This window comes from Poecilia mexicana, unplaced genomic scaffold (genome assembly GCF_051168715.1).
Source record: "Poecilia mexicana isolate PSO_F unplaced genomic scaffold, ASM5116871v1 scaffold_14, whole genome shotgun sequence".
Taxonomy (NCBI): Eukaryota; Metazoa; Chordata; class Actinopteri; order Cyprinodontiformes; family Poeciliidae; genus Poecilia; species Poecilia mexicana.
Window position 1 is genome coordinate 7,610,436 of NW_028263383.1, and position 16,874 is coordinate 7,627,309.

At 38.2% G+C, this 16,874-nt stretch overlaps 1 protein-coding gene across 1 annotated transcript; it reads right to left on the bottom strand.

The window, feature by feature from the left end:
• Positions 1-1,335: 1,335 nt before the first annotated feature.
• On the bottom strand, positions 1,336-13,818 carry uspl1 (ubiquitin specific peptidase like 1). The gene is made up of 9 exons (XM_088012603.1): positions 13,794-13,818; positions 13,033-13,211; positions 9,974-10,096; positions 7,839-8,691; positions 6,634-6,744; positions 5,506-5,635; positions 5,011-5,136; positions 4,154-4,314; positions 1,336-3,190 (listed from the first exon to the last, which is right to left on the bottom strand). The coding sequence occupies exons 1-9, from the start codon at positions 13,816-13,818 to the stop codon at positions 1,767-1,769; spliced, it is 3,132 nt and encodes a 1,043-aa protein (XP_087868729.1). The 3' UTR covers positions 1,336-1,766.
• Between the last annotated feature and the right edge of the window lie 3,056 nt (positions 13,819-16,874).

Consider the following 16,874-nt stretch of genomic DNA (forward strand, 5'->3'; position numbering starts at 1 on the left):
ACACTGACAGGAGGAACCACAGAGCTCTGTTAGGTTAAAGCTCATCTTCTGAAGTTGGGATATTTTTCCTCCAACAGGTTCCAGAGGAATCACCTCAAACCAGATGTTGGACTGGATTTTATTTCAATGCCATTTGTGAATGTTAGAGCCTCAATTTCAACAGTGGAGCTTTAAAGGTTGAAAAAGGTCATTTTGGAGAAAATCTCATCAACATCAATATTTCCACTAAATAAGAGGCAAAAAAATAGTTTGATAGAGGAAAAGCCTCTCAGACTCTAAGCTGAAAGTGAGATGCCAGAGAGCAATAAAACTATTTTTTTAATTAGACAATTAATTTAATTTCACATAATTATCGCGGTAGAAGCCATTTGTTTGTTAAATACTTATTGAAACATATTTACCGTGTTTGATGTTTGTTGTGAATCACGTATACTCACAAAGAACGAGATAATTAGTCCAAGTTTGTCGTTTATTGAACGTTCAGTAATTACAGCGGCTCTAATGCGCCAAGGTAAAGGCGCATAAAGGTAAAATACAGGCATAAGGTAAAATAACTCTCCTACCAAGGGTGAAGCGCACCCGTTGCCATGAGCCGAGCAGGGACTACATTAAAAACATAACATTCAGTCCGTTACGATATCAGGTTTTCAGGCTTGATATTTATTTTGTGATTATTAATAAGCCTCTCATGAACACAGCGGTGGTTGATTCATTTTAAACTCCTGCTCTGCTAGTTATTTTAATAATGGAACCGAAACGCACAGAAATTGCGCAGCACTTTGTTGAAACAATAATCACTGAGATTATTATTGTTGTTGGGTTTTGTTGAGAAATCAACACGTTTTATTGATTTTTTATTTTTTTTACTGTTCTTTAATAAAGTTACGAGCGTTTTGATAAGGAGTCAGAGCAGGACGTGCTGTCGTTCAGTTTGTCACCTAATGCCGAGATTGGCTCAAAACCTTCCGCGATCAACGTGTTGCTCCCCTGCTCTAGCAAAGCACGAACAGTTCAGAAACCATATGAAATGGGGGGAAAAAAGCTGTTTATTAACTGATTAAGTCGTGTTTTAGATTGTTCTTGAAAAACTAATCAGTCACGGCTGCAGAGAACCCATTGATTCTTTACAGCAGACAGCCGCTCCCCTCTCTTGCAGTACCTGACTTTCACCCCTGCTCTTACCATCACAAACTTCTGAATGTTTTACTCGTTTGTTATTCAATGTTGCATGACTGTTTTTGTGTTTAATTATGTAAAGCACTTTGAAATGTCTTGCTGCTGAAATGTGCTATACAAGTTAAATTTGATTTGATTAAAAAGTAAATGCAACTTAAATCAAAAGCAGTAGAAATATTTTATTACATCAACAGCTGGCCAAAGGTTGATAATTTACAAACGAACTAGAACTTCAAATTACTTTAATGACATTAAAAACCTCTCAGCTTCAAGTAACTTGTAAAAAAAAAAGGTTTCTGCCTTTAACCAGGCTTCTGCATGGTCTTTTTACATACAGTACTCAAGAAAAACAAAGTGCAATGTTTGAAAAAAGTAAAATAAAAAATACATTTACAGAAAAAAAATTATGATCGAGTATTTGCTGTAAAATTGTAGTCGAACACAAACTGAAGGACTCCTACGTAAAAGAACAGGCGAGGCAGCTTACAAAACCATCTCACATCATGTTCTTACAGTTAACTGTGCTTGTAGTCTTCAGTGTTAATGAAAAGTAAAAAGCTAAAGTGCACCAGCGTCCTCAATCTCTGTCGTCAGGATAAGAAATGCGAGAAAAAATCAAACTCCTCCAGGAAGTTGTGACCTTCATGCTGAGTTGTTTGACAGTTGGTTGGAGTCACAGCTCCGGCACCGCTAACCACACAGTCCAGCTGGTTCGCCCCGTCCTGCCCGCTAACCAACATCTCCAGGAAGCCAGTGCTGTCCGGGGAAAGGCTGCTGGCTGTCATTGCCGGGGACAACAGGTCAGAAGAGGCGTAGCCATCGTAGGTGCTGGAGCTCACGGTGCTTGGAGAGTTGAGGTCGGTGCTGTCCGGTCGGAGGTGGGCTCCTCCTCCGGTTCCAAGCAGCTGGTTCAGCTTGGCCAGCTTCTTTTTCTTAGCTTTAAGCTTCTTCAAGAGTTTGTATCTGAGGGTTTCAGTGTCACTCAGACCTGAAGAAATCTTCGAGCTTCCTGGTTTTTTAAATGAAGATATTTCAGTGAGCAGAGGAGACGTACCAGACGTCCATGTGACAGGAGCATGGTGGTCAGATGGGATAGCTGGAGAGGTTGGAGGAGGAATGACGGGGTTGGGCTTCTTTGCACCAAAGCCACCGTACATCTCTGCAGCTTTTGGTGGGAGACCCGTACGTTCTTCTGTACTGAGCGGAGGTTTGGGGACTCTGGCAGGAATTGGGGGCTTCTTCACCGGGTCGGGATGAGATGGCTTCACTTCAGATGTTACGCCATTTTGTGTGGGAGGAGGATGTGAAATGTTTTTATGAGCTTTATTAACAGGGTGTCTGCTTAGTATGTAAGACCAGCGATCTTTCTGAGTCAAGAGTGGAGGGGAGAGGTTAATAGAAGACACCGTGGATGTCTGCTCTGTAACAGCAGCTGTGTTACTTTGCACAGGGCAAACGGATTCGGGCAGCTCCAAGGGTTCGGGCGCCTCAGAGGGTTCGGGTATCTCTGAGGGTTCAGGCGGAGGATCTTTGGAGGAAGCTGCTTTTTTACCTTTCCGCCTGCCGACTGTTTTCCTAAGGTTAGGTGGTCTGCTTTGTCGTTTTTTTGCATTGGGCACAAACGTGGGATCACTCACCAAGTTGTTCGACGACTCTGACTCAGATGAGCTGCTGCTGGGAGCAGACTGAGCATCGGTGTTGTGACACAAGTTGCCCCCTGCTGCAGGGACGGAGCTGTCCGGTAAAGAAGAAAGTACGTTTTCAGTCCTCACAGGACTACTCGGGACTTCTGCTTGTTGTGTTGATACTTCTTCTGAGCTCAAGTCTTTCAAACTGGGAACCGCTTCAATCTCAGCTGGAAGAGGTTCTAGCAACACACTGGACAGAGAGCAGAAGGACGGCTGCGTCTCCTCTTCCTCCTCCCAGAAGACAACATGGATTTCCTGAGTGGGGATCTGCAGGTGCTGGTGGGTCTCACAAGCATTTTTTAAATCATCATACTCCAGCCATGATCCTGAAGGAACAAACAAGACAATCAGACACGGGTCAGGTTAAATTAACGTAGTGCTTCTCAATTACAGTCCTCAGGCCGTCATCAAGTACTGCAGATTAACCAACTGTGGTTGGTTAATCTGTGTTAACCAACCACAGATTCAATCCAGGTGTGTGGCAGAAGAGAAACACCTAAAACATGCAGGGAAGGGGGCTGGAGGACCAGAATTGAGAAACACTGAATTAACAGAAGCCATGTGGTTGATATTCTGTTAAACTGATACAGACTTAAGCAAAAAGTGTGAAAAAAGAACCACAAAACTGAACAAATGTTTAAATTAAGCCTTCGTTATTGCACACACTTTTGTACCAGTTCCTTGTTCTGCTCTTTATGGAGTATCTGGGAGCGTAATAAGCCGACAAATAGCATTTTAATTAGTCGGGTGGGTGGTCAGCCTGCAGTAGGCCACTCGAAGCATGCCAACCTTCGCTGTAAAGTAGTGTTTGTGTAATAAGAGCGATCAGGTTTTATTTATTTATTTTTTGCAACACCAAGTAATTACAAACAGTTGAATTTGGAGGATATTTTTAGGTAGGGAAATGTGTAGAAGGTTTCTTTCAACCAGCTGACAGGAAGTGCACAGCAAGAACAGCCTCTCTCTTAAGATGCTGCATTTAAAATCCTACATCCACAACAGAAATCTAGAGTGCAAAAGAACTGAGTTTAAAGACAAAAACAAAATCAGTTCATACAAGGACCAATGGCCAGATGGGGAATGAATGCATGAATCAACTGGTAGATGGATCAATGACTGACAAATAGATGAATGATGGGATGAATTAAGGGGTAAATGGATAAACAACAGGAGAGACTGATCGATAGATATTCAACTGGTTGTATGTAGAAATGCAAAAACATTATCAGATTGACAATCTAACTCACAACCTTCAGATTTCCAGACAACCACTAATCTTTAACTCCTACCATCCTCATTGTACATCCAGGTGATGAAATGGTTGAGTCGCTGGCTGTACTGGATGATGGCGGTCACTGAGTAGCGTTTCCCCTGGAAGCTGAAGGCGTAGTTCCTAACGTTGTTGTGAGGAAGCCCCTCTACAAAGTGCAGTGCAAACACTGGAGGTACACTGCAAAAAGACACGAAGAAAACAAGTCTGAGACTGAATCAAGTTACTACAAAACAAAACCTGGTAGGTGTCCATGAAATTTTTATTTTACTTTTTTTTAGAAATGTGTATAAAATATCATGAATTTGTATTCAGCACTGAAAACTCCATTACCACAGTTAAAACAGATAATGGCAGCATCATGATGTGGGGATGGTGATGATGTTATCGATGACCTTTATATTGAATTGTATCAAACCAGGCACTTTGTTGAACTTAGACACGTTTGATAAGTGCAGGGCTGCAACTAACAATTCTGACAATCGGATAAAATAAATTGGCACATTGTATACATTTTTCATTTCACTACTTAAGCAGTTTTGTACCATATTAGAAACACAATGAAAAATGCAAATGAATAAGCATATCAATTCATTGTGTTAATAGGAAGATAAACATTTTACAATAATGCAAAACAGCATTCCTTTAGTGAATTTGAGCCGTCACTGAAGCAGTTTTAATCTTAAATGCAAAATGCATACATTTATATTTTGTGCAGTTTTGGCTTAAGTACTGATGTGAATATGCTTTTTTTAGCACATGACCATTTTTTAGAGATTGTATACTCTGGTTAACGATTAAGCAATTACTAAATTAGTTGACGGTTATTTTCAATAACATTAATCGTTTCAGCCCTCGATAAATATGGGGCTTTACCTCTCCAGTGACATCGTCCTCCTCTCGTTCTTCTTGCTGCATGCATTACAAGGAGCTAAATGAGCTGCATTGAGAGGAGTCCAATCAGGCACAATATTTGTGAAAGTTGGGAGAGTTTTTTCAACCCTGAAGAGGAAAACAAAAACAGATACAACAAATGGAATAACCCTTTTATTTACTGAAACAAAAATCAGTAGATTAATATGTTAAACTGAAGGAATTTCAAGCAGAAATATGTTTAATATTTATCAGCCAGAATCCAACTTAGTGCCAACATTCGTTATAATATATAACTTACAATGGGAACTGTGAGGGAAATTATTCTAAGTTCTCAAAATTACACAAAACATTAATACTTTAGAAGGATAAATTAAAATTCTAACTTAATATTGGCTTTAGATTTAAAAAAAAAAGTAGATCTAAGAGTTTTAAGCTTATGGTTGTTTCCCTTTAGGCTTCCGTTTGATTTATTGCACATAACAAACCATCACCCACCTTTCTTTTGTGACAACTTTGCATGCGCTGCACTTAAACTCCCAGAGAAAAGTTGCTTGGAAGAGACGCTCCACCCAGGAGTCCAACTTGAGCAGAAGAGGCATGGCAAAAACAGGAGTTTCCCTCTGACCTGAAACACAAACACACACACAGCTCAGAGAAAGACTGCATGTCTGAGATCTGATGTAAGCTGTAGCTACACACCATTTCTGAATGCTTTTAAACAAACAAATGTCAACAGCCTCAATATCTTAAAGCCAAATACAAAGAGTGAACCTCTCCTGTCTGCATCAGCTTGTTTTTCTTTTCCTTTACTTTGAGTATTCAAGAAAACTAAATGCTGCCACCCTCATAAATGGGGCAAGATGTGTCATGTTTCATAATAGCTGCTTTAAAAGCTCAAATTCAGCCTTTTACATTGGTACAATGATTTATGATGACTGATTTTATCCGTCAAAGAAGACTGGCTGAAGTAGAAAAAAGCATCTGGCTTAAGCTGTTACAACATTTTAAAATGTGGATCATAATAATAGCTGTTTAAGTCTGGTTCATTCTTGAGAACAACGTCCAGATTCTTAAAGGTGTAGCGTTTATCTGTTCTATTATATGCAAGTATAGACATGATGGGGATTTCCAATCATACCACTCAGGGAGAAGAAGAGTTCTGTGACCCAGAGATGAACAGGTTTCGGTCTGAAATGTGCAGATTGACCCCAGAACAAAAGCGAATGATATTGTAGAAGTTGGCTGAAGCTGGTAAGACAGACTGACTTGGGCTGAAAGGCCAATCAGCAAGAAAAAAATCCTTTACTTCAAAAGAAAATGCACACAGAGCATGTCTTCATTTCTGGAGACATGCTCTGTGGTCTGATTGAACTAAAGTGAAACTGTTTGGCCATAATGACCATCATCCCTCTCGTACGTCTGGAACCACCATCTCAATCGTAAAGCAAATAGATGGCAGTATCATGCTGTGGGACTGTTCTGATGTAGGTGTAACTGGTGCACTGCATATATTTACGAAGGAAGATGATTATGTGGAAATACTGAAGCAACATCAGGCAGAAAATTAAAGCTTCAGCAAAAACAATAACACAATACAAATGGAGAAAACTAACATGATCTTACCCAGTCTGCATTGCAGTTTGGGTTGCAGTAGCTTGAAAACAGACATTCTGAGACTCTGCAGGTCAACATGGGCGTTTTGCAGCACGTGACTCGGCACCCGGGGAACACCATCTAGCCAGAAACAAAAATCAGTCAAAACAAACACAGTCAGATCCTGCATCATGGTTTTAATAACATCTCCCAGAGAAGAAAGATGCAATAAAATGAACCATCACTTTTCTGTTTCAGTTCTTTAAATGAGAGTCTAACCAAAGCAGTAATATTTAAAACAATCTTTAAATTACGCAACAAATGAAATACTATTAAGGCCACAGTTGGTAACTTTTATACAAATTTATTTTTTACATGAAACTTTCACTATATCCTGACTAAATAACATGAAACAGATAATCTGGGGGGGGGATCCTTTGCCTCCTCCATGTGGTTTCCATGGTTATTGTTAACTAAAATTAATTAAGTACTGAAAACTGACACTGAGAAAACATTTCCATTAACTGAAATAAATAAAAGTGATAATTAACAGGGAAAGACTATGACTAACTGGTACTCCATCGTGTGTTTTTAAAACTAAAACATAGTGAAATTATAAATGTAATACTTCAATTTTGTGTTTATGAGTCCATGTCTTTGTCCCCCCCACACAAGCAGTAATCCTACTGGCAGAAAATGACGACAGCAAGCGTTGGGAGAAAACACCAGTCATTTAGTTGTTGAACAATAACTGAATACATTATTGGAAATGGCACCTTCTGTAGAGTATTAATTACTCAACTGATGCATACATAACCACAATACTGAATCCTTTGTGAATTCTGCACATAAAAAAGCTAAAACTACTACCATGATGAAGAAAAACTAAACTACAATATTTAACTAATAAAAAATAGCAAACACACTAAGAACTAATTAAATCTAACTAAATCAGCCAGAAAGTGTTGTGTGTTTAATGAAAAACAACACATGACTGACAGTGCTGTGACCCTCCTTCTGGCTCTGATTGGTTGTTCCTGGCCAATCAGAAGCAACCTGCTATGTTTTTTCTGCAGATGGCAGTAAGACCACAAAGAGGCAAAGGGCAGATTTTTTCACAGATTATCTGTCAGGACATGGTGAGAGTTGAAACGTCTATGTCGAAAACATATTAAAAACATAACTTATGTGTAATTCTCACACTTCCATGCTGTTTATGCATTAAATAAAATTACCTTTGTCAGTTTGCTGATGTTCCTGGACTGCAGCACAGATGTCTTCATGTTTTCTCAGCAGTTGCCACACAGACGAGCGCTGAGGCTGACGTTCAGGTCGAAGTTTTCTCAGGCTCTTACAGTTCACCAACACAGCCAGCAGAGAGTCCAGCCAGCACAGGTTGTTGCTGTTTCTCCACAGAAGCTGTTTTGGAACAGAAACAAATTTGTCCAACGAATCCCGACTCTCTGAACGGAAACCGTTAACGTCTCGACACGGGGAGACGTCCGCCTCGAGGGATTCCTTTGTTGTCGGCTCATTGCATAGAGGCGATGAGGTTTTGATATAATCTGGATAAATGGCCGGACTGGAAGTGGATCTGCTGCATGTGTTCAATGGTGGAACATTGTTCTGCTTTGCTGCATCTGGGTAGACAAGGTGAGGAGAGGGAGAAGGGGGCTCGGCTCCATTACAAGCCAACAAAACGTCTGAAGACGATCCAACAGAACTGGAGCATGCAGGGGGAGCAGGATCATCCCTGTCCTGAACTTCTCCGTCGTCCCAGTCCGCTGTCTTGACATCTGGACTTTCCTTGTGGTATCCATTCCCTATTTCACTTCCAGTGTTTGGGTTTCCGTTGTGCCCATTTATCACAGAGTTTAAAGAGCAATTCTCTAGAGAGCTGACAGGCACGTAAGAAACACTCTGTGGCCGGAGATCGCCATGTTCGCTTAGTCGCTGCCGTTTGAGCGGAGATTCAATCACGTCTTCCACAGCCAAGGCGTTTTTCCTTTTGTTCCCAACCGTAGGGTCCACAGGATCCAGGCTAGCCAAAACATCCTCCAAGGGCCGAGTAACCAGCGGGAAAAGACACTATATGGGAATATATACACATTTATTAACCACAGTCAGGAAAACAAACATATGTACTACACAGATTGGATGGAATTTATTGTAAAGATCAGAAAAATCTGAAAATCAATGTGCTACTGCAGTAAAATAATCTCACACTAAGGAAAAAATCCTAATTCGGAAATATTGATGCTCCTGTCCCATCATACGCACCTGACCAGAACTGTGAGACTAGCAAAGAAATGACAAGTATTCATATGTTGTGGTTATAATATGAGCTTTAAAATGAAAAAAGAAGAAACAGGAGCAATAGATAAAAAGATTATGCAAATAATGAAAAGTATTTAGACTCATACAGGTTGTTCATCAGCTAATTAAAAGTTTAATTCCAGCAGCCCAAAAAAAAAAAAAAATCATAATCTGCACACACATTTGGCAACGCCATGCTCCCTAAATGGAAAAGATAAAACACAACACAAGTTGCCAGGTGGTAACATGAGCACTAGGAATACCTTAGCAACCAACGTTGAGCAAAGTCTTCCATCTAAATCTAATCATTTAAATATGTTTATATTCTTCATAAACATTCTTTTTTTTCTACAAACCAAGCACAATTCTTCAACTTTAGCAAAAACATATGTAGGTCCACATGTAGGTTTGAAAAACCCCCCATCGCCATTCTGTTTACATTTTTTGGAGCATGAGCTGGATTTGCTCTGTTTACTTGCTGAGGCAGAGCCAGCTATAACATAGCTGAATGCTCACTTTTCCAAATAAATGCAGCATATTTGGAATCTCATGCAGGATCAACTTGTTCTTGGTTTGATTTTCAATTTTCATGCCCTCTTTTACTCTTCGCTACAACTCCAGCAGTGAGCTTTGGAGTTATTTTTGGCTCAATTACTATCCTCGCTCATTGAGCGTGGTGCCGAGATAAATATGGGTCCTTATCCAGTCGTGTGACTGGTGGCAAAAATAAAGTAGGTCTCTGTGTCACAACATATTTGAACCTCTGGGAAATATAGTCAGGTTTTACTAATAGAAGTTCCTAGAAACTCTCAATATAAAGTAAATAAATTACCAAATAAAATATTGTGTAGGAGGATTGGTTAAAGATATAATTTTGTTAAAACTATTTCCAAACATTTCTTTTTTTCTACAAAAATCTGGATTTTTCAATGTCAGATTACATTACTGCAGTAACAGATTATTTTTACTTTAAGGCTTCTTACTCATGTTTACCAGAATGCCAACATAAATGTCTTTGTAGATGTGTTTGTGTGTAAACAGTATTGAGATTTACCTGTGGGTTTGTGCAGAGGGTTATGGATTCCTGGAGATTGATCCGGTAGGAGCGTAGGGCAAAGGTCAACCCTTTGGAGTTACACCAAGGACAGTCTTCCAGTGAAGCAGCTCTTTCCTGAACCTACAAAACAAAAATCAAACATTCACAATCTCACAGGTAAGCCAAGAAGTCAGGTTAAGTAGATTGAAAGGTGGGAAATTGTTTTATATTTTGGTTTACATTTTGAAAGTTTTCATAGATAGCAATAGTTCATGTGCATGTAAGAACAGAAAAGTAAAGAAAAGAGAAAGTGAGACATCAGCCACATATTTCAAACAAACAATACTTTCGCCTTTTACTATCAGATTTCCAGTTATGCTTGATTTCATTTTTCATTCTTTGTTTCTTCTATTAATTTGAATTGGTACTGTCCAGTCACAGTGCCTCTCTCAAATACAATTCAGCTTTGCGCAAGTGACAACAATGAGAGGAAACTGAGTTCCACTGACTTTTCCCAAATACCCCGCCTGCAGTGAGGCCAAAGCCTCCAAACCAATGCTTTCACCAGACATTGGCAAACAACTGTTGCTCCTGGGTTCCACGGCTGCCCGTTACCGCTCAGAACTTATCACCGCGGCCCGGCTCATGGTCAGAGGAGCTGAGGGGGAGGATACAAATGAGCAGAGCACAGGTTACAAACTTAGGAAAATGCATGGGAAAGAAGGTTAGATTCAGAAAGATGAACAATAAGAGAAGCTTTTTCTATTATTTGAATAGTTAGTCCTGTCTTTTTGACCTCATCTTGTACATAAAGGAACTGAAGCAACTATTGCTGAGCCTGGGTCTGTTTTTACATTATTGCACAGATTTTTTTTGCAGCTGCATCATAGTGTCTGTGTTTAGCTGTGTTTCTCTCCTACATGAAGCCACTGAAGAAACTACACTTGGTATTAACTTTTTCATTTAGTTCTCCACAGTCAGTGCCTCTACATTTTGTGTGTGTGCATCTGTCTCCTCCAAACGCCTGAATCTGGGCAATAGCTGCTTGTTTAGCAAAAGGGACTGCTGCACAGTTAACAACACAATGCTGTCAACTAGCCACTATCACCACAAACAAAAATGAATGAATGTGACTGTGTTTCTGTAAAACAAAACTAGAGATGACATTTGTTGTGAATCGGTGGTTTAATGTAACCAACCCGAAGCAGATAAGGAGTGTGCACCTAAAGATGAGAAAGGAGCAGCGATGTATTACTTTAATCTCTAGCTGCACAGTAAAAACTAGGATCACTGATTGAAACAGTTTTAAACCTCAGCAACAGAATGAGCAAAAGAACAAAAAACAAACATGTTTTATAAAAATCTTGATATACCTTCATACTGGTATTGGGCCGATGTTTTGTGCCAAGACGTGTTTAAAAAATGAACCTTTACACATTTGTTATCTGCAAAATGCAATCAAATTAACAAATACATTAGTATCTCCATTAAAAAACTCCAAAATGGTGAGACTATTTTTCTATAATTAACTGTAACCTTGGTTCTTGAATGTTCTACCGTAATTGTGCCATTATTTGTAGATGGCCTGGCTACAAATATTTTAGAGAGGTTGTGCTGCACGTTGTCTATCATTTACTAATGAGAGTGCGTGGATTGTTTAGGGCGTATAATGTGTTTATTACACACCTTACATTCAGTGGCACTAATAGTTTTGTTTAGTGTCACTTCATAAATAACATACATGACTATGTTCAGGCTGTTTAATCATTTGTTTTATATTGGTTTTACAAAAAGGCCAATTCTGACCAGAACGCTCATGCTGGCTTACCATCAACTTTCTTGCATTGAATAACACTTTTACTCATTTTTCCTCCATTTTTAGGGAAGCCTGTCTTGTTTTCTTTTCTTTCTTTTTTTTGCACCTTTGCGTCTTTTTAATTGTAACTCAACAGGCTCCAGAGTCCACAGAGAAAATGCTGATTTTATTCTAATCGAGTTCTGTCATAATATGGAGTCCAAAGTTTGTAAAAAGGTAAAAATAAATAAATAAATAAAAATCTAAGAGTAAATGAGCGGACATACAATTTGTGTCCACTGGTGGTTCATCAAAAACACTACAAATCCAGTTTCCTGCTGACCATAGTAGTATAAAATGTCAATTAAAATATAAAGGCATCACCATTACTTAGGGACGTTTTAGAAAATTCTGCTTTTATCAATTAAAATCACATCAAACAGTCAAATAACATTAAAATTGTCAAGGTACTGAATATTACTTTTAAAGTGTTAAATAATATTGGATGCACACCGACGTAAATGTGCTATTTTAAAACACATCGTGTACAAAGTGAACCTGAGTGTACCATGAGGATCTTCTGCGACCATAAAACTGTTCTGAATTCAGACACAGCATCTATAAGCGGCCTACGCCATGATTCTACTGGAAAGGCAATATCGTCAAGTTATAAACTAAATCATACGACAAAAACTAAGCAGCTTCCATTTTCAGAATCATTTAGTGTCTGAGCACATCAACATAACTTTCTTTATACCTGGAACAACTACTCTCTGTTTAACTCAGTGGTCGGACGACAAGAAAAGCAGTTTGAATTAATGTAGTAGCTGGAAATAAGAACAAGGCGACTTATTGAATTAATAATTCCTCACATTGCACACTACCTTAAGTGTGACTTGTTTGTAGGATGAAGTGTGGAAAATCCGGGCACTTTGAAACCTGTCCTAAGTCCATGTCTTCAACTATGTAACAGCACACGAGAGACAGACCACTACAAAATTACATGACTTTTTACGCTTGTTTCGACTCTTAATGCTGTAGAGTTAAATTAAACTCTACAGGATAAAGTAATGAATTCTAGAAACAAAAATATACCTTGGACCATGCAGTTTTGACGGATAACACGATGCTAACCAACTAGCTTTGTTAGGTTAGCCGCGTGCACGTTTTTCTCTTCAATCATTCAAAGCAATACATACCAGAACCCGCGTTGAATTGGGTTTAATTCGGTGATGTTTAATAAATAAATCCATTCACGCAGCGTTTAACTTTTTATGCCCACCGGTGCAGAGACTCCATGTGCATCTCCTGACAAACTCGTAACAGAAACGTTCTCCTTCCGCCCGCCGCCGGTGTTGTGCGTCCGCCTTTGTCTTCCCCCTTCGTTGAATGACGGCGTCAGCTGAACTCCACCTGGTAGATCGGTGCAACTGCAAGAGCTCAACTTATTGTTCGTATCAACTTAACACTGCACAGCATATCAAACCAGCCCCAACCGGTTTGGCTGAATTAAAAAGCTCTACCACGTTTAATCACGCTACATATCATTGCTACTTTTCTAAGAGCATGCTATATGTTGTTTACATTTCTGAATGTAAAATAGAAAAGTAAACTAGAATTCTACAAAAAAAAAAAACATCCTTTACAAAAATAGAAATAATTTTTTACATGTTTGCTAACTTTGAAAGTAAAACAGATTTTGTTCCACTATCAGATCTTGTTAATGTAGATCAGAACCAGTGAACTGAATGGAAGAAACTACTCTAATGCTTTTCAACTTTGTTATAAACAGATAAAATCTCTCCATATATACTCTGTTTCTGACAGTGAATATTTATTGCATTAATATATATATATATATATATATATATATATATATATATATATATATATATATATATATATATATATATATATATATATATATATATATATATATATATATATATAATTTTTTGTGGCTTTTATTTATATGGAATCTGTTTAAGAACAGATAGGTGGGGGTGGGATGGGGTCTACATATGTCGCTCACTGTGTGTCTACTTCCATTGTGCCTTAACTCCCCCATCACGCATTTACAACACACTCACAGACACGCAAACTCACACACAAACACCTCCCTTAACCCAATCCCGCCTCTTGCACTCGTCCTCCTCCCTTAAGCCCCTCCTGTATCTGCAGCTCTCCTGTCCTCTATTTTCCTCTTGATGACAAAATGAATTTGCATATTTTTCCCAGGGAGTGCTCATTAGAATGCATAAACATGAGCCAGCTATAGCTTTCTGCCGTGGCATCTCCTGATGCAAAGTGAGGCACAGACAGGCAGCATCGCAGGAAGACATGTGGCCTGAGTCTGGGTTGTGATTGGCATTTGGAATTAGTTCATCCTTCTCATTTTTAATTCAAGGATGTGAATAAAGTCTTTGTCAGCCATTTTTCTTTGTTTCTAAATATGCTATTAGAAAGAATAATATCCATTTGAATTAGTTTGTTGCAATGCATAAAGACATAAGGGATAAGCACCAATTATAAAAATAACATATGATTATATTTAGAAAATCATGACCAACTCCCTTTCTTGTTTAAAGGGACAGAGAAAAAGGTTCTTACATTGTATGAACAAAAAAGGTTAAGCAACAAGAAAATATTGCAGCAGGCCCTAATAGCTTATTTGTGAAAAGTTTAACTAATGTTTTCATATTTTAAAAAAATCCATATTTGATTTCAGATCTAAAGAGCAAATTTTGATATTAGATTTGTGCTAATAAAACTTCAGTGGTGCCTGCCACTTGGTGTACCGTCCAGCACCAAATGTTTTGTTTTGTTTCAGAGTTAGATCCAAAAATGAATCAGCTTTGGACTTTGAACCTAATTTACAGTAAGGAACCAACCTATGTTATAAATGAACAATAAAAAAGCTAATTTTTTATACTGAAAATTTGCTATTAATTCTCTACTGTGGCAGCAATTTGAATGAAGAGTTTTGCAATATTTTGCTGCGACATTAGTCCTTAAATTTTCGAAAAGTTCTTTGCTAACAGTGCATTTGTTCTTATGTGATTTGTGTGCAATTGTCTGAAATTTCAGAACTGAGTCTGTCATCATGCTCAGGTTTTGGACCCGATCAGTAGCTTAGCTGTGAAAACTGAAGCTGTTTGCTGACTCTTGGTCCCTCCTTCTTCAGACAAAAATTAACTACTTCAGTTTTGTTTTTATATAATCTAAAAAAAAAGCTGTGTCATACCTATACAATGATTTGTCCTAACACTTGGGTTCAAAGTTACCTGGTGACATTGAAATATGTATCATCTGCATAACAATGGTATTCATCCTCTTGGATATTTTTCTTATTTATTGCTTTTACAAATCAAACATGATCAACACACTTTGGCTCTGAACATCCCTGGGAGTTCAGTTAAATCCATCATCAAGGAATTCTAAGTTATATGGCACATTTGCAAATCTGCCTAGATCAGGCCGTCCTCACAAACAGAGAGCGTATGCAAGAAGGGGACTAGTGAGAAAAGCCACCAGGACATCTATGAGTATGTTGAAGGAGTTACAAGCCCCATCAGCTGAGATGGAAGAAACTACATACAGCAGTTGTTGCCTGAGTTTTTATCAGTCAAAGCAGCAAAGAAGCCACAGTTGGAAAAAAACTTATATGAAGGCTCGACTAGAGTTTGGCATCAAACAAAACGCTAAGTTTGGTGGTCACCAAACACCGCACATGACCACGAACACACCACACTCACTGTGAAACACGATGGTGTCAGAAGAAAACCCTCGAAGGCTTTTTAAGAAGATAAAATGAATTCAGCAAAAATATAGGGGAACCCCAAAGGACAATTTGTTTTCAACTGCAAGAGCTTCAGAAAACATTTATTTTCCAGTAAGACAACAATCTGGAGCATTCAGCTAAAGCTACACTGAAAAATGCAACATTTTGTTGATCTTGATTGTAACATGACAAGAGTTGTTTTTTTTTTGTTTTTTAGCAAAGCTCAAACTGCATAATTTGTGTATTAGAAAGTGTTGCTTTTGATGTCTGCTTATCACAACAGCAAATACAGAAACATGACCTTTTCAGAATCTCTTGATTATGCAATTAATTCAGCAAGTGTAACAGCAGTATATCAATTTCTGATTTGAAGTTGTTTTGAAAAAATTGCAACAGTCACACTTAGAATAATAAAAACATGAACCCCTATCAACTATGCAGAATATATTACAGAACTCAGGGAAAAATATTAAACAATACAAGAGTTCTATTGTTATTAAATCATTCCTACACATGAATCACAACATATTCAAATACATTTAAACTTACAATCTGTTTTACTAACTCATGCCTTATTGGGTTTTAATAGCTTATTAAAGTTGATTTTACGTAATCACATATCCCGGGTTTGCATATGAGGTGTCCTCTAACTGATAGGTCAGTGGTTAAATCTCCTAATCATCCATAAGACATGGTGCAAAAAACTATAACCCTACTTATTTTGGATACATTCACTCAAGTGAAAAGAAAGACAAATAAAGCTAATGCTACATTTTATATACAAATTTTAATGCACAAACATATTCCAAAGTGCTCAGCGGATCACTCTGATAGAGATGTGAGAAGTATACGATCCAAACCCCAAATTATTCAAACCCAGATATTGATTTAAAGGAAAATCTGAGAAAAAAGGAAAAATGACTGTCAATCATTACCTGTCAGTCTTGGTTATCAAGCAGAGATCAGCGATTTTCACTAAATTAGCACTTAAATTCATGCAAGAGTGAGAACACCAACCAGATATATCATACATGGTCATATTCTGTGCAGTATGATTTATTGTAATAGACAGAGAGTCACTGTCTTCTTATATTTGAGGTTTATCAAAAGGGGTCTCGGTTTCAACATTTCTGGCTCAGGTCAGCAGCATTGTAACTCCTAGGATGTTGACAAGACCTCTGACACCTTGAAAATAAAAAAAGCATCATTTTTAAATATAATCCCTCCCTAAGTTTCAGCAGCGCAAAAATACAATCAATTTCACATAAATATAACAACAAAGTGAATACTTTTTGGATAAAAAGGTACTCTCTAAATCTCCACAAACTCAAAATGTAATACAG

Coding starts and splice junctions, on each gene's coding strand:
- uspl1 (XM_088012603.1), bottom strand. CDS start 13,818: ATGGGGGAGTTAAGGCACAATGGAA. Junction 8,692..9,973: donor CCCTCTGCACAAACCCACAG/GTAAATCTCAAT, acceptor ATTCCCATATAG/TGTCTTTTCCCGCTGGTTAC. Junction 6,745..7,838: donor ACATCAGCAAACTGACAAAG/GTAATTTTATTT, acceptor GTTTCTGGCTAG/ATGGTGTTCCCCGGGTGCCG.